This window comes from Dermacentor albipictus, chromosome 3 (assembly GCF_038994185.2).
Source record: "Dermacentor albipictus isolate Rhodes 1998 colony chromosome 3, USDA_Dalb.pri_finalv2, whole genome shotgun sequence".
NCBI classification, from domain to species: domain Eukaryota; kingdom Metazoa; phylum Arthropoda; class Arachnida; order Ixodida; family Ixodidae; genus Dermacentor; species Dermacentor albipictus.
This window is the reverse complement of record NC_091823.1, coordinates 15595860-15616560: the sequence shown is the minus strand read 5'-3', so window position 1 is coordinate 15616560 and position 20701 is coordinate 15595860. Positions and strand designations below refer to the sequence as shown.

At 45.2% G+C, this 20701-nt stretch overlaps 1 protein-coding gene across 1 annotated transcript; it reads right to left on the bottom strand.

Annotated features, from left to right (window-relative positions):
- Positions 1 to 5158: 5158 nt before the first annotated feature.
- On the bottom strand, positions 5159 to 20701 carry RpS3A (ribosomal protein S3A). The gene is made up of 7 exons (XM_065451102.2): positions 20541 to 20701; positions 20234 to 20337; positions 19721 to 19908; positions 11284 to 11409; positions 10849 to 10931; positions 7599 to 7708; positions 5159 to 5329 (listed from the first exon to the last, which is right to left on the bottom strand). Exons 1-7 carry the CDS (start codon positions 20600 to 20602, stop codon positions 5190 to 5192), a joined length of 813 nt encoding a protein of 270 aa, XP_065307174.1. The 5' UTR covers positions 20603 to 20701; the 3' UTR covers positions 5159 to 5189.

Sequence of the window (20701 nt, the reverse complement as noted above, 5' to 3'; positions counted from 1 at the left end):
CGCGCAATGTTGGTGTAATGGTGATGATGATAATGATGGTTTATTTACGTGGTGCCCCGTGTTGTACGTTGTGCGCGTTTTACATAGCTAGGTCACACATGGCATGAAGTTCCCTACCAAATTTTTTTATTAAATTATGGCGCATCGCTTCCTAAGTACAGACGTCACTCTCGGAAGCCATGACCAGCGCTCAATCTGTGCTATGGCTATGGCGGCAGTGTGTTGTCCGGCGTGCCTCTTTTTTGCGATTATGGCTGGGCACATAGAGTTTCTCACCATAGTGCCATAGAATAAAGAACAAACTGATAGTTCTATAGTGAGAAACTTTATGTGAAACAAATTGGAATATGGCCTCGAGCTCCACCACTGGAAATGCTGGCGCCACCGTCGGCGTGACGTGCTAGGAGGGATCACGTGGACATAGCGGCCGCGTCGGCTGCTTCGGGAGCGCCGAAGCGAGCTGAAAACGAGTTTAAATTCCCTCGTACGCTGCGGTCCTCATTTAGTGGCGAAATTTTCCCGCTTCGAGTGTCTCCTTTACAATGCTTGAAAGCACTACAATAGGTAGTGGCTGCCCTTGAAGGCGCGCAACATGGTAGGCTCGGTGCCGCAGGGCCGAACGCCCGTAACGGAGGCCGGTGTCAGCCTTATTAACACGAAGCCGCAGGACAAGAAGCTGCGTGAAGCTTGGCTCGCGAAACATAAAACCGGCAAATAGTCATCGGCTACAACTCGGGTATGCAGCAAGCACAGACGCGAGGAAGATTTCTGCTACGGCGCCCGGTCTGCGATGTTCCGAAAACGCGCACTGAGACGCTCGCCCGAATCCGCTGCCCGACTAATGTCATGACGGTTTGGTCTATGAACTTGTCGATGCTATAGATACTGGCAAGTTGAGTGGAGTGGAAAGGTAACGGTAAAAAGCACATTTAAAAAAAGCATGGCACATGGTCATGTTTGTGTTACGAATTAATGCACTGGATTTAAAAAAAGGAGCAGCGGGAAATGGCACGCTGAGAACACCGATAAACATACAGTGCGACGCTACTCGACAAATAATATTGAAAGGTCAAAGAATTTAGAAGAAGAAAAAAGATTCAATCGTCGCGACGGCACGTCACAGTCCCCGTAGGCGTCGAAGTCTCTACCGTGAAGTTATTTTCGAACAGCTCTGATAGCACCCACGCAACAATGGTTGCTTGCATACTGTCAAATGCTCATATTCTGCGGCTTAAAGCTCATGGCACGGTGCAAAAACGCGCGCGCGGAGAAAGCGAAACAGTGCGCGGACAATTATGCAGACGCGCAGTCGGTCGCTGCGATCGCTGCATTGAGGCTTCGTTCTATTACGCTCCATTTAGTTATACAAACACTATAAGAACATATTGCACATAGCTTGCTCTCAGCGTTTACCTACCTTTCACGCAAGAAGCCGGTTCGGGAGATTACATCGCGGCGCCCGCGCGCAGTGGCGTTTACTGTACGTATTCGGTAAAGAGATAGCGTCTGTAAACGATTGTGTGCTTTCAGTTTGCCCAAGATTATTATTTAGACAGTAGAAAACTTCTCTCGTTCCGAAAGTACTTACAGAAATGTCCGGGAGAGCTCGCGCGTGGTGTTTTCAGTGAGCGCTGACAGCAAAACCTATGAGGAGCGCGCCGCGTGATCCCTCATACTACGCCAGCGAGGCGCTTCCGCTAGATGGCGACTCCGTAACTCCTCGCTGCCATATTATATATCATAGCATATATATGGACATATAGTGAGAAACTCTATAAGCGGCCGGGAGTGCCGGAGCACGCCGGTCTACTGCAGCACTACCTGTCGCTGCAGCTTGGAGTTAATGCTGACAAAAGAAAAAAATAATGGTGCAACACAGGGCCTCCGGAATTGGTAGTTATGGTTGTCGCGGAGCTCATGCATGTACGTACGGACCGATTGCTTGCTGTGGTTTTTCCTGCCACGTTCGCACATTCTTTATGTGTACGGGAAGCGCTGGATTTGTAAATATCTGTTTGTGTGCGTGTGTGTGTGTGCGTTTTCTTCAGTGAAACCTGGCGATCGCCTTTCTGGCTGATGCAGCATGAAAGGAATCTCATGCAACCCACTAGGCACAGTGCAGGTGCTCCAGCCTGACTTCTTATCGTCGTGTGTTTCGAAACACTAAAAACACATGCGTGCTTACCGAATGGAACGAGTAGACGAATGTTTGTCTTCTGCAACCGAAGCACTGAGCAGACGATCAGCAATACAGCATGATCTGTGGTTGGAAACGTGCAACCTTAGACGCCGTTTTGATGTAGCCTAACAGTTTGTATGGTTTATTTTTTGTGAATTATATTAATTTCAATTGTTTTGAGAGCGTTTTAGTTCATAAATGCAGAAAGTGTTGTGCATGTTTAAATTTCGCGCGCTATGCACGCTGGTCGATCGCCGCGTCCTACTGGCGGCGTCATCGCAGAAGCGTCCCCGGTTCTTCCATTGTTTTGCTGTACGGACGACACACTACCCAATTCCACTACACCATACTATGGCCTCCGAAATTGGCCAAGACTAATGCGACTCGAGAACAATCTACGACTGAGGCTACACCAAGGAATGGCATCACGGCGTCTTTATATTTTAGAGCGATCCCGTTTCTACGGCGAGCGCCGGCGTCGTACCCCGTAACCTAGCGAACGATGAAAGCGAAAACGGGAGAGAAGGAGATTCTTGATGATGGGAAGGAAAGGTTGGAGTAAAGTGCAGCGCAGTAACTGTCTCTCAGCAGAGGACACCTAAACCGCGCTGCACAGGGGGTAGGGAATGAAAAACGGTGATACCGAAGAGAGTGCGAGGAGGAAAGCGGAGGAGGAGGTTGCAGCGGAACCATGAGGCGCAAAGCGGCAGAAGAAAAGCGTAGTGCTGGCTGTGCGCAAGTGGCCCTGATCCCTTTTGACTCTGGGCAGGCGATTGTCTGCGGCGACGATGGCTACGAGATGGCGCCAGAGTAGCGCGCGTCGTCTGTATGGAAACAAAGCGCTGCATGGGTGGAGGTATGTCTGCGGCAGCTGCTGCGAATCGCATCCACGTCTCACCCACGCGATGCTTCTCGCGATCTCCTCATTATCAAGGCAGTCGCGCCACACCTCGCTCCGTTAGCAACGTGCCACACGAGGCAGATTGCCCACGGCAGTAAATAGATCACGAAATGAAAACATGTATAGCGCTGCGGTCAAATTTCACATTAGGGAGTATCGCAATCGTCGTTGAAATTTTTTCCAGCTCATGAATGTTTGTCCCTCTGCTACAAAAGCAATGTTTGTGCTACTGCACACAATTCTGCCTCAAGCACTTCAACCACAATGTTTATGCTCGTCTTGTTGAAATCTCTCGCACATCCAATGCCTCGGCAATCTCATCCTCAAAGGTTGGGGTTTTGTACTGCAAACACCGCCGTAGATGCACCTTTTCGGCCGGTGCTTAAAGCGAAGTATGGTCATTGTAGTGTCTACATATGGCTGATTTCATAATCTGGGCCACATCAGTGATGAAGCCCCAGAAAAAACTCATTCCACTAAAGTAGTTCACGTGGCACTGCTGCTGTATGTAGGCAGTTGTCTGAAATACATGTTTCAAGGACGCCTTCAGGAAATGGCCGAGTGTCACTTAGGTTTACTGCCTGTTCATTCTTATTAACAAATGACAGTGCTGTATGATAAATGGTTTGCACAGGCTTGCACAGTGCCAACAGCTTTCCTCGTGCCAACTTTTTTGTGCATTCTAATAAACTATCTCGAGCTTTAAAGTCGGGATCGCTGTCACTCGATTTGTCGAACCCTGCAACTCTCTTCTAGTGTGATTGTATACTACTAAAACTAAATTAAACCAAGCAAAAATGACAAAAAGCTAGCTAGCGAGTGAATACTAGTCTAGAATTTCATTTCTTGCATGATAGGGACTTTTTACGCATGTTATACCATGCTTGCAACCTAGTAGACCGAACTTAGCTTGTTTCCATAGAAGACTTTTGGATTCAGCACGGCTCACATTATGTAATCGCAGCCAGGAAAACATGCTGCCACACCTGACAGGAGTCCAAAGGCAGCGCACCACCACTCTCAAAAGTAATAGAAACTTGAAAGAGCATGCAGTTTGAAACTTTACACAAAAGTAGCCACAAACACTGGTCATCCCATGCCAGTAAGAGTTAGGTGCACCAAAATTTTAGCACACAAGCATTTTTGCATCCTGCCTTTTGTGGCTAAGAATCAAACCCAAAACCTTGTGCTCGGGAACATCCCTCGGGCTTGGTGAAATAAGTCTGTGGGTGGCATACGCCACTGTCTCAGCCAAATTTTGCTGTCTACCACCTATATATGGCTGTACGAGGTGCGTGAAGCTCGCAAGCGGATCGCGTAGTCCCCTTTCTCTCACTCTTTTCAACTGAAGGCCCTGCCCTCACTTTCTTCTAGACACTATTTTGTCATTCCATTAGATGGCTGCTATTGGCCGACAGCAGACATCAAGTTGTAGTCTGCTACATGGCATAGATACCACGGCCGTCACGAGTCCACTGGCTCAGCGCACTGTGGCTCGCTACGGATAACCGCATTTGGCTAATGTTTAATGTTTCGTAGGCACCAAAGGCTGAAGTCCTGGCGTCTACGTTAACATCCAGAATTAAATTTGAACTGAGTACAACGGTGACACTTAGAAGGCAGAGCGTTGCGGGCACACCCCATTGCAGCAATCTTCGCACTGCAGGGCATCGAAGGGACGGGAGCACAGCGGAGGCAGTGTTTGATTACGAATAATCCAGTTTCTGCCAAACACATACTTTTGTGGCCAGCTACTTCTGAAATAGCCTATTTTCACTTCAAATTCCTTTCTCCACTTCGATAAAAAGCGATTCAGGGCCCCTTTAAGGGTTTTATCCCTCTGCTTTAAGACACGGTACAAGAATTACACAATTCAGTTTGACTGCCTGGGGTATAGCATGCCCCTGATACTCAGTATGTTTCTGCATACTGCAGTTGGGATTCAAATTCATGACGCAGGCTACAAAAGTAAAAGTGTGGCAGCCATACACTGCCCATATGAGTTGCACCGGCAAGGCTAACTTTTAGTATTTTTGCAGTGACTACCTTTGAAATTTCAAAGCGAACAGACTGAAAGCTGTGTGTTCATGGTCATTTATTCCAATGTGCTCAGACTGTTTCAAGCACAGGGGGCTCATAGCCCTCTGGTCTATCCACTTTCACGCCTTCTTCGCCTTTGGCGGCAGATGCAGTTGCACTAGCACCACCTTTGCCAGAACCTTCTCCGTGCAGTTCCAGGAGCTTGCCCACTGTAAATAAAGCAAGCTAATGTCAATGAAAATGCAACGCACTGGACAAAATACAAATTATTCCACAGTAAAAAATATACTAGATGCTCAGCAAACGGCATAGCATTACTTTCTAGTAGTGGGCAGTTTCTTGCGAAATTGCATAGAGAAAGAACTGGTGCCACCACCTAGCAAGTTCCCTAATGGGTGCTGTGGCATCTTGGGAATGCTGGTATGCACATAATTTCCTACAAATATTGCTATAGGGAACTCTGGCACTTATATCTACAGGAGTTGCAAGTATAGTGATTCGGTCAACATGCAAATAATGGGCAGTACATGAATTTGCCTAAACTGTATCCTTTTGGCTTCAAACGGCTTCACAACTTTGTAAAATTGATTATATTCAACAAAACATTGTGCTACAATTGCCACATGTGCGAAGTCTGATTGTCTCCTGCACTTACAAAAATATGATTCTGCTATGAAATTTGTCCAACAAAGGCAGATAACGCATAGTAAACAAGGCCTCTAGAACGTCTGAAGGCATGAGCATGAGGATCAAACATATCTATGTACTGACCATGGTAGCTGAATAATTGCAGCGCCCCATTTGCTTCTAGAAACCTCAGTAGGAAACTATGATAATATGTGGGTTTGCAAGGCTTGTCTCAAACATTGCTTGGCTTCAAACAGTCCTTTCCACACAAATCCTGCTTTCTCAGGGCAAAAATCACCACATAGGTAAGTCTGCTGTAATACATAATTCATTATTGTCTACACATATTTAATACAAGAGAGGAAACAATAGCCACACATTTCCTTTTTTCACGTATTCCGGCACTAGCTCATTTAATTGCCACCCTCACTGAACACTTCACTCACTAACTGTTTCAAGTCTCCCAGTACTGTGTCTGTTCATTTACGTGTTAAAATAGCAACACTGACTTTGTGTAACTAGTACTCTTGCATGACAAACCGCACATGCAGCCTTCACAACTCAGCGGCTCGGGTGTGACCATTGACTACTGCTAGTTCCCATTTCGAAGAGGCACCGGCAACATATTAAAAACAAAATAACACTATTTCTGCACAAATGTGAAGTCCGAATTATTAACTGCACGCTGTAAGGTGTCTCAAAATTTTGGTCATCCTTATAGTTTAGGGCCATAGGCAGTGCCATGAAGCTGTAAGAATAAATGGTTGACGATTGCACTTACAAATGCTGTTGACACTGTTTCTAGATAGATTTCTTGCAGAAGTATTAACCAAAACCATATAAAATATCCTTGCAAAGTCTGTTACTAGCTAGTAACAAGACTATGTGTGGCATGGCTGTGACTCGCTTGAGGTATCCCTTCATAATGAAGTCTCAAAGTTGAATACATAGTTACATACATACAGTTGAACAAATAGCTAAGAGGCATGACAATAATGGAAGGCTTTTAACTTAACCCTTTATTGACAAGTGTTACCTGCAGACAACATACCAGAAAAATATTTTCTTGCAGAGTTTTGCTATTGAGTACGGAGTTTCTGGCTAAATGTCTTCAGCAAACAACGAATGACAAGTAGCAGGCGTCATTTGTTGGTTTAGAGCAGGAACACGGGACAAGGAAGAAGCTTGGCATGCAAATAGCACATCAGAGGAAATAGACCAATACAAGATCTCCGGCTGCAGTGGTGTCACACACATAATGTAAAGCAAACGTACACTTATGGTTCACATATTACGAGAGCTGCCTACAAACTCTATAAACAAAATAAAAGTCACAGGTGCCTTGGGGTAAAGCCAACTTCCAGTTTTCTGCCTGGCATTGCCCACCTATTTCCAAAAAAGTCTTCAGCAAAATATTTGTTTCCCCTTTTCAGTGATTTTGCTTATTCTCTATAGGCTTTGCACATTTTAATGGAAAATATTTTAAGGGGGAAGGGGGTATATATATGTGCTGGTTAAATTTCTGAACATTCTTGTGTAATGGCTGCGCCTTTAAATTAGGACCCAATTATTTCAGAAAAAGCTACTGGTGCGTGGCGTGCAGCCCCCCCCTCGCACATGTGCACACTTACCTTGTCAGCCACAACAGCGCAGGAGCATCTCTACCCAGTACCAATGCAGTACACTTTTTGCTTCTGCACCCACGAAATCCGGGCCCAAATTTAAGAAAAATGTGTGGCCCTTACAAGAGAATATACGGTAGTAGAATAAACATGCACCTAGATACTTAATTGGCAGCAACAAAGGACAAACATGCAAACAAAAGGACAAGTTATAAGGCTGTGTACTTACATTCAAATTTAGGCTTCTTGAGCACCTTCACTTTGCGGATGAGCACATCATGCAGAGGGTAGATGTGTTGGCAGCTCTTTTCGATGTCCTTGCCAATGCTTCCAGGAATACTGTTAAAAGAAAAAGCATGCAGTGAAGCCAAATACACATACAGTAAAACCCTCTTAGCTGCAACCTTTTAAAAATAAGAAGCAAGAAAACTGACATATGCAGTTTCAAGATAAGCCAAATCATGAAAACAAAAGCCCTCTGACTGATCATAGGCCACATAGAGCCCTTCAGAAATACTGATGGCAATATTTTTTGTCACTTTCACGAGCATCAGCACTGGAGAGGTTGGCGTCTATGGGCAACAGCGCAACTGGCACTGGGCCAAGACTGCATGCTTGGCACAAAGTCGAGACTGATCCTAATGATATACCACATTTAATTGCGTAATAAACACAATGCCAGATTAGTCGCGGAAAAACAGATCACTGTTCGGAGTGCGCATTCAGTTTCGCCGCACGTGACTGGCCTAGGTTGTGCAGAATTCGCATCGCTGACGCTTTGGTTCTTTATTCTAATGTGTAACCACAAAGTGGATGAAGCATGCCAGCGACGTGAGCAGCAGGGCAGGTGGTTCCGATGCAGAGTGAAGTTACAGTTTGCAAATGGTATACATGTATTTTTACTGCAACGATAAGTTATCTTATGCATGTTTTCAATAACTACCGTCTTGCTTTTCAATTTTTGCTGTTTAGGAAATGTCTCTACGAAATTTACCCCCATGATGTAGGCACCCCCTACCCCAACTTTTCTTCGGTACACTGGAAAAAGAAAAGTGCATTCATTACGCGGGTATATACGATGCTTGAATCCAGTCATTCATGCAACCATTTTCAGACATCCATAAAGTTGACGCTGCTTTCCGTATCACAAAGAATTCTGGACAATTTAACATCAAAAACAAAGTACAGAAGAGTGCAATTGTCATGCTACAATAGACGCCTTGTGAGTGACATGGCATCTACGCCTCACTGTCGCTCGAGCATGATGATTTCAAGCATCCTGATCAAGCTGCAATCTCGCTTTATTGCCATGGGCTCACATGCTGGTTTCTTTTGGGCACAGCACTTCGGCTTATCGCACCTGCTTGCCAGTCATCTTGCCCAACATCACAATAAGCTGTGACCATACTGATGCGTCACTGACAGCGTGATATTGAGATAACAGAAGTACGGTGCAAAACCCTTTCGATAAGAGGCGAAAAACACAAGGGTTGAAAATTTCGACTTAACCAATATTTCAAGACATCAGAGTTCCCGTTAAGAGGGTTAACTGTACTTCACATTCAAAAACTAATGCGCTGGAAGATACAGTCGACTTCCATTAGTTTAATCTTGAAGGGACAATTGGATTCATCGAGTTTACTGGTGCATTCAATTAAACAGGCCAGATAAATATGTCCAGCCACCGCTGTTTTGTTTGGTGGTATTCACCCAATTCTAACACACACACAGTTCTTATGATCTCAAAGTAAAAAGCAATGAGCCGAAATGTAACTTGCACTCTAATGTACAAGAGAAATGTAGAATGATTGCTCTTCTTGCAATCAGAAAATGATACCTGCAAAGTACCCTTTCAGGAATGCAAATTACTCTTTATGTGCATCACCATCGCTCAGCTCTGTATCACTATTCAGTCGGCGACCGATTTTTCGGACTCCAAAAATTTGGACATGATCGATTATTCAGTCTGCTTCGCGGCACCGCCATTCTCGCCATAGACCATAACGTATAACAACTGCCGAAAGTTCGGACACCTTGCAACCTCTCGTCGGATTTTTCGGACACTCCTTGAGCCAACTCAATCGAGAGCACCATGCACCAACTCTGACCGGTGTATGGTTTAACTAGCTGAATGCCATTTTTGTTTTGAACGGAGCCTTCTTGCTGCCTGGTTTGTGGCCACAGCCATTGCTACAGCAGTTATGGTCTCAGCTTAGTAAGCCATGTCAAGACAATCCAGCAGCTGATTGGTTTGTTTCTTCATGCACGATGTTGCGAGTAGGCGACGTTTGTGCGACTGGTGTCGGCGTGGTGATGTTTGCTTTGTGTGCTGTGTCGAGGTTGCAGTGATTGCAGAGGTTGCGGAAACATAGCTTAGAGTGTCCAATGGTGCCGACAGTGCCTGTGCAGACTGCGCTGGGGAATGCCGGCAAGCGGGTGCCGGGAGGCCTAGGATTTATCGCCTTCTGATGTGCTCCCTACTGACACCGAAAATGTTCTGCCGAGCATTGCGATTCCAGACACCGTCTCATTTGACAGTTTCACAGGTGCCGACACTGCTGTACTGACATGTCCAGAACTCGACGGCGAGATCATTCGTCAGGTTTCTGCTGCACCGCCGGACGATGACTCAGAGTCGAAAGATGACGCCCCATGTGCTATGCTGCCGTTGCATGCGGAGCGTGTACAAGCAGTGACTGTGCTTTCAGCCACCTATAATGACCGTACGACCTTCTCCGACATTCAGGCTTATCTGATTGTGCGTAAACGAAACAGCGTGCAACGGCGCATTCACAATTTCTTCAAGCCTAGTGCCGAGCCCGAATAAGTGCGTGGAAATAAACAATTTTTTTTTTCTTAATCTGCTTTTTCGGACACCTGTTTATTCGGACATTTCCGCAGTTTCCGTGAGGTCCGAATAAACGGTTGGCGACTGTATTGGCCAAAACTTGTCTGTGTTGCCCACTGCTTTTGATATACCATGTTCTTTCTGCACTGCAAATCAAATCAAGGTCGGACTAACTATGTGCGGTTAATGGAAAGTAGAAAACTGACTACTCTTTTTCGCTCGCTAATTCACACTGCTGTCTTCTTGTTAATGTTATGGCTATAACTTTTTTCATAGTGCAACATTCTTTTTGACGATAGTAGTAAGCTGGCAGTCATGACCTGATGTCAGTCCTTAGCCTTCTGTAAATTTCCTTCTCATAATCAGGAACCACTGACTAACTGGGCCTAGAGCGACCTGTCATGTTCACTCGAAATTCTGCAGAGGGCAATCTGAAAATGGGCATTTTTGCTAGAGATGGCATACGAAGCATTCAGAACGAAGACCTATGCCATTGGGGCCACCACTGGGGCAAGATGCATACATTCTGATCAGTCAATTTCAAATGATACGGCAAAGGTGAATTTTGTGATCAAGACAACTGAAGTCTTGGCCCAGCGTATCATGAAAGTTAGACGAAAAAAGAACTTACAGCTTGTTGACGACCTCCTTGAGACTGGTGGAAGACACCTCCTGTATCATCATCTCAGTCATTTTTTTCCTGATGAGGCGTACCTGGATGAGACATTGCAAATGCATTAAGCACCTGTCAACCTCTTTGAGGCAGGGCCTTAGCTCGACCTAGTTCATTGGCCTAGTCGGAAATAAAACCTTGAACTTTTGTTATGTTAGGAAATCAATTGCTGCTTTCGACCACACGGAAACTTTCACATAAAGATTGTGTTTTTATGTGCGAAAACAATCACCTGATTACGAGGCATGATATAGCGGGGTCTTTTTGTCCAGTTCAGGCTTTTTATTTTTACCATGGCCACAAAGCCACTGCGGCAGGTAGTTTGAGACATCAAAAAGCACAAGGTAAACAATGGTAATCTAATCAGGATAGAGATAGAAAGGCACTATTAACCTGGTTGTGCTGTGCATAGCATGTCTTCTTCAGCTGGTTGGCACACTTCTTTGTGAAACCAATGCAGAACATGCGCAGGAGGTAGCCATCAGTCGTCCGCACGTCAACTGTGGCCTCAATCAAAGTCTGCAGGAAGAAAAACCAGTGTAAACGTACATTCTGTAATGGCAGTTTTGACAATGCAGCAGTAGCTGAAGTAGAATGCTTTCACAACAAATGTTTTATCCCAATGTGCCTAATGGTGACAGACATGTGCAATGCACAGGGTCAGTTTGCTTTCTACAAATGCTATAGCAAATTGTTCTTCCTGCATCGATTACCTAGTGCCAAGAGCTGGGACATCCCTTGCTACTGGCACCTAATTGTGGTCTCTCTTCCACATACTGACCAAGCACAATGCTGCTGTTATGACAAGAACTAGTGCTAAAATATGCAATAAAAAGCTTGAGCTTAGCATGGTTCGGTGTCAGAGTGTGGTCTATGAAAGCATGTGGGAGGATCAATGGCTGATGTAAAATGCATGGGAGCATATAAGCAACTGGAGACATACTGTATTTACTTGCATAAATGATCGCACCCTTGAATTTTGCTGTGATTTTTTTTCTTTCCCGTGTAATGATCGCACCCCGAACTTGCCGCAGCGATATGTCGTCTGCCAAGTCTAGCTAATGATGATCGTGCTTACCATCTGTTGAATGCTATGCGAATGACTCGAGACATACTAAGCGGTCTGCACGCCCCAAACATTTTAAGTAAATGCCTCATTTCATTACTTTCATCGCTTTCCGCACTTCCGCGACAAAAAGAGGTACAACCAAACTTGCCTTTTTCATGTGTAGGCTTTATAATGGTTGTGGTCAACAACAAAAAAGGCGCCTTTCAATTCTTCTCGTCTGCACTCGTGGGCACGCAACAAATCGCGAGCGGCAACGATACTAGTCACGTTTACACTGATACGTTAGAAGTGCAGCCTATTCACACGCCGACACTTGTAACACAGCTAAGATATTCGCCCACCCTTAGCGGAAACATGCCATATCAGGACAGTAGTTAAGGGAGGGCACGACTCTTTGGGACGAAAAATTCGCGAAAGTCGACTTTCGGAAAATGGAATTTTTGAAATCTGCAGCTATTGTTCCGCAACTACACAATGTTTCTGGACTCTTGAATCAATATTTTAGCCGCAAGATACCTTTATTTTGTCGATGCCTGCAGAATTTCAACCGAATTTATTGCAAAAACGCTACTTTTTTCGTGAAGTGCAGCTGCTGTTTCACATGCCTTGTCCCTCCCACCTTAAGACCAATGCCACAGTTTCCGCAGCATGCCCCGCCATGTGTTTCTATCACTGGTGGCTAAGCATGCCCATCTCTGTTTCTGTCCCCTCAAAGTGGACATGGCTACATCATTGCCACAAACTTGCCGATATTAACAATATTACTCATTACTGATGCGGACGAAACTGTTTCAATGCCTGTAATGCACTCACGAGAAGAAAAAAAAAAAAAAAAATCCGCGTTCAGCACATTTGGCTTGCTCCGCTGGCAGCCATTTTTTGTTTTGGTGTCCCGCACTGCTACAGCTGCAGCCGCCTGTTTGTTGACCTGTTGTCATCCCGCAGCAAACGCGTGATGACAAAAATTTTCTTTTCGTGGGAAATTTAACCCACATGATGATCACACCCATGAATTTGCATCAATTTCTCTTGACAAAAAAGCGCGATCATTATGCGAGTAAATACTGTAGTTAAATGACTTGTACAATTTCTGTTCCAGCTATTATGGAAGGCGAGCCACTAAGTGTTGCATGCCTGTGGTGAGCAGGAATTGATGTAGCACAATCTTAGAACCAGCAAGAGGAAAAGGCCTCGAGCCAGAGGGTTTGTGTGCAAATGTTATCTTTTATACAGTCAAACCTAGTTATAATGAAATGGGATGCAATGAAATAACGGATATAGCAAAGTAAGAAATTCCCCTTGAAGTCCTCATAGAGATTTAGATTTAAAACTTCGTTTTAACAATGTAAAATTGCTGTGCCAATGGATATAATGAATTATATTTGTCTGCAAAAAAAAAGGGGGGACCCTTGAACACCAAAAACGGTGTACTCTTGTTACAACTGACCCCGATAATCCAACAAAAAATGTTCGTTTTATCCTAAGTCCGTAATACCATAAACCGCCTCACTTCTGAAACTGGTTGCAATGTGTAACAATGTTATTGCCAAAAGTGAGTGACAAACATTTAAAGTAAAAAAGTAAAAGAGATGGAGAGAGAGAGGGGGGGGGGTCAGTTCCACCCAAGAGGCGAAGCATCGACTGCGTTAGAAAATTAGTAGACAGCTATGCAAAGTAAGAATAGTAGTTTTATCAGCAATATAAGGTTATAAACATTTGCTTACTAACTAAATTAACCTTCTCTGGGTAGATGTTTTTATTGCAGATTCGAATTCTTCTGAGGGACCTATTTCAACAAAAGTTACCGTAATTTTTCTAGGGTGACCGTAATGTGAGAAAAATATTCTGTGTTGGTATACATCTACTCTTTATTTATGAATAACAACAACAAAAAGGAAATTAGCTTATAAGAATTTCGAATTTGATGCATGGCTATACACATTCATGGCTTAGAAAATGTGCACACGAGAATATTTCTCAAGTCTCAAATGTTCCTGCTCTCACACTAATATTTATGTCCATAGCGTAACTGAACTGCGTAGGCGAGTGCACTCAAGAAAACTGTGTGGTTGTGTGCCCGTCAAAAAAGCAAAGCATGTGACAACCTTCCGTTAATCTTCATCTTATCACCAACCAGAGGCAATTAGATTTCGAGACTCCCCACGCCCCAAAGGAAACGCATGCATGGCGGCACCCTTCCTATGATCATCCCCGTGAGCACTAAACGAGCGAGAAACAGGAGGTTGCCCCTTGAGTGATTAGTAACGAGATGGCCATTAGTTTTGCAAGCGCAAGAAGCCGAAACCGCCTGCGGATTCAAACCCAAACCGCTGCCTGCCCGCGCACCAATGCACGAGCGGTAGTATGTAGACGCGCCAGAGCAAACTAGTTCTAAAACAAACCATGCAACGAAAACAATGAGGGAGGCGCAAGGAAAAAATTCCCTGCATTCCCACATAGTGGCAGCACATGGCAGGAAAGAAAAAAATTTGGAAATTGGCGCGCTTTTTAAACGTACAGACGTTGCCTTAAATATACAGCATCGATCATTTTGGACTTGTTCGCAGCGCCCTATATTTACGTCATTGATCCTGAAAGGGCTAACAAGCACGGCGTCACGCGCGCCCAGGTAGGATGGAAGGATGAATAAAACTTTATTGGATCTATTTGAATGTGGTTGGGCTCCTAGACTTCCGGGAGCCCCCTGGCCGACATCTCTAGGCAAGCACGGTCCACCAGCCAGAGCTGGTCATCCGAGCAAGTGGCCCGAAGAGCGGCCTCCCACGAGGAAAAGGAAGGGTTGGGAATAGGCTCTACAGTAAAACCTTGTTAAACCGTACCCGCTTAAACAACAGTTTCGGTTTAAAAGTAGTAAAGTCAATTCCCCGACTCAGCGGCCATTGAACATAATGTATTTTGTATCCGCATAAACCGTAGCAGCTTATTGCGTACGCATCGGTTAAAACGTAGCGTTTCCACTTTTCGTCGAGTAAACACAGCAGTGCGTCGTCTCCATCGGGTGGCCCGGCAGAACAACAAGCCTCAAAGATCGGTACAACGGCCTCCAAGCGCCCTGTGCGTTTGCACGTGAAGCCGCATCAACATCAACATCATTTCGACGCCACATGGACACTGTGCCAGAGAGCGTTGTGGCGTCGTGCAAGCGAGGACTCGCGTCATGCCGAAGCTAGGATAAAAAAGACGCCGGGTGCTCAGCATAGAAGAAAAATTAGACATCGTCCGTGCTACCGAACGTGACACGAAGTCAGCGCTGGCCCGCGACATGGATCTGCTGTTGACTACAGTGTGTGGCATTTGGAATGCGAAGTTGCTCGGCAGCGCTGCTGCGACCACGAAGAATGTCGGCTACGAGGTTCGACTTTTCACCATCGTTGCCGCTGTTGTTGCCGAAGTGTCAACTAGCGACAGTGATGAGGACGACACGGAAAGCGACAGCACGGGCTATTCAGGCCCGACAGTGGCAGAAGCTGCGCGTTACGTCAGCCTCATGAATGCGATCGTCGCAAGGAGAACAGGGGCGCGATAACGTAACTATTCCAAATGAAAAGTTTACCGAACTCCGGCACCCGGTAATGAAAAAGGCGCCCCGGGACTTATGCAGCACTACTGCACGCGTGCACGGAGAATACGTAACACCAACGAGGAATCTGCCGTGCGAGTGTTTGCCGAGAGGAGGGGGGCTGGCTGAGAACCTGGCACACAGCTTCAGTAAGTTTGAGGCCGCTGTCGTCGTGCTAGACCGCCGCATTCACAATTTCTTCAAGCCTACCGCCGAGCCTGAATAAGTGCGTGGAAATAAAGGATTTCTTTTTTTTTTCTTAATCTGCTCTTTCGGACACCAGTTTGTTCTGACATTTCCGCAGTCCCCGTGAGGTCCGAATAAACGGTCGGCGACTGTATTCGTTTCGGCCAAGTTTTTTTGCACTTATTAACGGTGCACCCTTGCGCCTTGCAGTGAGTGGGTGCAGCCTGGCACACCATAGGTTTGTCCGACTCAGAAAAATGTGCACGGCACCATACACGAAGTGCACGTGGCGCTAGTTATGGTGTGTCAGCCTGCACTGCATCGCAGCAGCACCTTGTCTCGCACCCCGTGCAATCGAGCACGTGGGTGCAGGGTGTACCACTGCACCTCGGGGAATCGAAGGCCTAGGTGCAGTACATTGTGAATGGGTGCAGAGAAACTTGGCTGAATCGAATAGACCTTATAACTGGCACCACCTGCACCTTTTCGTTTGTGGTGCCACGCAAAACCTCTTGCTTGCACGCCGCCAAAATGATGATGATGTGGCTTCACGTGCAAACGCACAGGGTGCTTGGAGGCCATTGTTCCGATCTCTGAGGCTTGCTGTTCAGACGGGCCGTAAAATGGGGACGACGCACTGACATGATTGCGTGACGAAAAGTGGAAACGCTACACCAATACGTATGCAATAAGTTGGTATGGTTTATGCAGACAGAAAACGCATAATGTTCAATGGCTGCCGAGTCGGGGATTTGACTAATACTTTTCAAATTAAACTACTGTTTAAGCGGGTACGGTTTAACGAGGTTTTACAGTACAAGGATTTTTTGTTTTTGTTTCACAGCCTTTATTTTCATTCCACAGCTTCTTTACGCTGATGTTTCAGCAAACACCTGTGCATCAGCGCTTGTGAGGGTGTCTCGTTTCTGTTTCACCTCACGGACTGTTTGTTGCGCTCACAGATACTGATGTGTACCTGGTTTATAATCTTTCGAAGTCACTGCTAGATGGTCGCTCGTCTATTGCTCACAGGGGTTCACAGGCAGGTCCTGATATATACAAACGATGCCGTTATATACGATGCTGCTATGCCTGCATTTCTTTTCTCGGGACTCGGCTCATGAAAACTGATTGCCCCTAGTTGGTGACAATATAAAGAATTACTGCAAGCTTCCGACTCGTTTGGTTTTTCTGATGGGCACAAAGCCATCGAGTTTTGTTGCGGGTACTCACATACACAGTTTGATTACCCTATGAGCGGCAATTCCTCAGATGTGGACTACTACGCAAGTGCTGAATCAAAATATTTCAGTATCTGATTTTTTATTCTTATAAGTACTTATGGAAGCCGATCTGTATTCATGAACAAACAATGCATGTCTACCTACAGAAATATGTCACTTCATGGTCACTAAAAAAATTGCAGTAAATCTTTTCGAAGTACACAGTCCGATTTAAAAAGAGAAAGAAAAGGAAATAAAAAAAACGACCATAGGGAGTCATATTTGGTGAAAAAAAGTACCCTCAAAGGGTTAAAAATAAATATTGACCTAGAAGTTTATATGCCCTCGTGAATAGTGATGTAAAACTAAGCATGCTGTAGCTTAGAAGGTGACAACTGGCCAGAATGTGTTGCGAGACATTGATAGAAATGAAATGATCATGATTTATAGTTATAGAATTCAACATGCTGTTCAAAATTTAAGTACGAATTATTTTGAATTGGCAGTGAAAGCTTCAGCAACTAGTAAGTGGCGCGACCTGGCAATTACATCTTGGCACTTCGGATGTAGCATGAGATTACTGTACATAATTTGGCTGTTAAGTACAGCATACTTAGTGCATAAAACTGCAGTTTGTATGTGTATTGCTAAGTAAAGAATGTGTGCGCTAATGAGTGACGCTGCCTTCGTTGCACGAGTGGAGCGGCAGAGCTGTTCGATGCATCGCGGCGCACATGAGGGCTCTTGCATGTGCGAGAGTTTACTACAAGTTCATACACCGAGTTCTGTGGTCTCGAGATCAAAATGCTATAGACAAATTATGCCATGGGTTTCAGCACTGCACTAATACACAGCACTACTAGAACATCCTACCACTTAACTTGGCTTGCCTAAAAAACCCGGCACATGTACCCAGCAAAAGCATGGCCTTTTAGATCAGTTTTACATGGAAGAGCCGTCACAGGGGCTTAGTTTCAAACACCACCCATTATTGTAAAAATAATTCAATGCTTTATAAAACATGAGCTGAAAGAACATGGGCTCGATAAACAAAATATTAATTTCGTACAGCTAAAGCCGCGCTCTGTTTCCCACCAATGTCGGTGTATAATGGCTATCGTGCACTATATACTCAATCCAGATAGAAAACTTCTGATAAAAAATGTTTCACAGCATTTTCCGCATTAGCACTAAGATTGACACTCAGACCAATAAGCTTTCCGTTGCTCTAAGAGCAGGTACCATAAAAAAAGGTTGTCACTCCCTTTTAAGCTTGTTGCTGTCTCTTACAACGTTGCAATAGAGCATAGCAACTTCAGCCATCGCAAGTCAAAAGCCCAGAAGCAAAATGACGCCTGCCATGTTGAAGCCGTTGTAGTGCCAACCCAAGTAATCACTTTTTACAAGAGCAATGTTTCAAATACTTCAATTATACTGCACTGTCCAGGCTGTATCGACGAGCACACAACACATTAAATAATGAATGACATCAAGACAAATGACGCTAGGTTTGTCCGTGTGGCATCACACAAATGATGTTAAAACTTGAGGCATTAGAAAGTTAATGTCATTTCCTGCACCTGTGTGACCTGTATCCTTTAGCCATCCGTGGCTGAAACAAGTCAGGTCATGCCTCCCAGAGGCCCTTATGAAGTGATACAGATGCATGCAGGTAGAGACGACATAGTAGAAAGCACCATGCTATGCCTATCTTTTCCCATTGAGGATGGCCAGCACAGACACAGTGAAAGAGGTTTTATTTGTTCAGCCACTACATAAACTGCAATGTTTGCCTGCTAGGCACATAGAGGGTGAGGACGTCCAAATGAACACCAAATCCTGGTCCACAATGTCTGCTACATTGTTATGAATTATAGGCCATGCATGAAGCATGCTGCCCTTTGTGGCACAACTCAATCTACACGTACAAAAGCTCTACTAGAGAGTTGGAGCATGAATGTGAAATATTTAGCACAGCAATGTACCTCAGAGCAAGCAACCTATAACGACTTGCCCACTTGGCAGTACACTCAACGCACACATTCTTGAAACCATGAAGGATGTGAAATGTCTTCTAGACACCATAGGTACGTTCGATTCCCCTGCACCATCTGAACCAGTTCACAAGGTGTCACACCCTGCCATTCGTTTCAGGGGTACAGCAATGGCACCCTCTGAACCACGCCGTTCTACTTTAAAAGTTGCAGGAGAGGTGCAGGGCTGGTTCGTGATTTTGCTGCACCTTCTCTACTGTCGGTGCCAACTTGGTGCAGGCGTACAGGTGCAAAGCAGCAGTGCAGCAGACGTAGCTGCCTGACCACAAACACTATTGAAACCCCACTTACATGCGCCTGCTGTGTCTACGCAAGCGCGGGTGTAATTATATACCTCAGAAGGCGATCACACCAGCAGTTCAGGACCTCTCAAACTTATGCACCCTGTGCACATTAGTCTGACAAAACATAAGACCTACACCGCAGAAATAAAGCTGCACAATTTTTGAACTTCTTGTGAACCACTATATTCTGTTTCACAATGGTGCAGGTAAATCGAATGGACCTCATAGCTCCCGATAGCTGCACTAGTTTGATGGAAACTGGTCACGAGTTGTCTACGCGTGCTAGGAGCAACTGATCACGAAAAACAATTTTTGTTTCAATGAATTTATCACTCTGGACAAGACAAGAGATTGAAGTTATTCTAAATAAATCTGATAAGAGAAGCCTATTCCTCTGATTTCCACAGTGCACATGGCACACAGATCGTACACACCTGCCATTTCTTGACCATGGAACGAAGCTTGTCAGTGGTCAGGTCCATTCCATGGAAGTTGGTCAACACATTGCGCCCCTGCACTTCCTCGGCGATGAGGCGGAATTTCCGGAAAGCATCCTCTCCGTTTGTCAAATCGGCTTGCGAGACTTCGAATACACGTCCCTTCAGCCCTTCAGACGCAATCTCTACAATAAGAAAATTCCAGCATGCGCTTCAGAAACTACGTGGGTTAGAACAGTTAGGTTCAATTTCCAATCAACAAGAGCACATTCAAGCTTTTATATAGCTTGAATTATAACTTGTAGCAGCAATTCGTGTTCCAGCTATTTTGGAAGGCAGGCACCAAGATGCTACATGCCTGTGGTGAGCAGGAATTTATGTAGCACAATCTTAGAACCAGCAAGAGGAAAAGGCCTCGAGCCAGAGGGTTCGTGTGCAAGTATCCAATGTATCACACACCGATCATGATTACAAAGAGAAGTAGCAACAAGATGGCATGGTTTCACTCACTTGTGCCTTGCGTGCGGTTGACAAAAGTTTTGCCGATGTTCCTGACGGCGTACATGGCCGGCGCCTTGACATCGTACCAATCTTTGCGCGTGAACGGGTCAACACTGCAAACATGAAATACAGAATTCAAGTGCTACATCTCAACAAGTTTTGAGCTGACCATGGCGGTAACATGCACCGGGTACCAGCCACACCGCAACAGCATCGAGTTGAATCCACTTGAACTGTCACCTATTCCGAGCACTGCTTTATGTAGGCGGTACACGGAATAACCTATTAATTCAACAGAGATGATATTTTCACTTACATCTTCTTCTTCACACCCTTCTTGCCGCCTTTAGACAGGCCCTTATTTTTACCGACGGCCATCTCTACTGTGGCGAAGATGAAAAGACCGGAACCTGGCTGGCTACTCTCGAAGCAGACTACAGACCAACTAAAGGCAAACTAGAGTGTACTAGACAACGG

Bases quoted from the DNA above. Each gene is read 5' to 3' on its own strand.
- RpS3A (XM_065451102.2), bottom strand. From the start codon at position 20,602: ATGGCCGTCGGTAAAAATAAGGGCCTGTCTAAAGGCGGCAAGAAGGGT. The intron at 10,932-11,283 runs GTTAATAGTGCC...TGTCTCATCCAG, and splicing joins GCTATGCACAGCACAACCAG to GTACGCCTCATCAGGAAAAA. The intron at 5,330-7,598 runs GTAAGTACACAG...CTTTATTTACAG, and splicing joins CAAGAAGCCTAAATTTGAAT to TGGGCAAGCTCCTGGAACTG.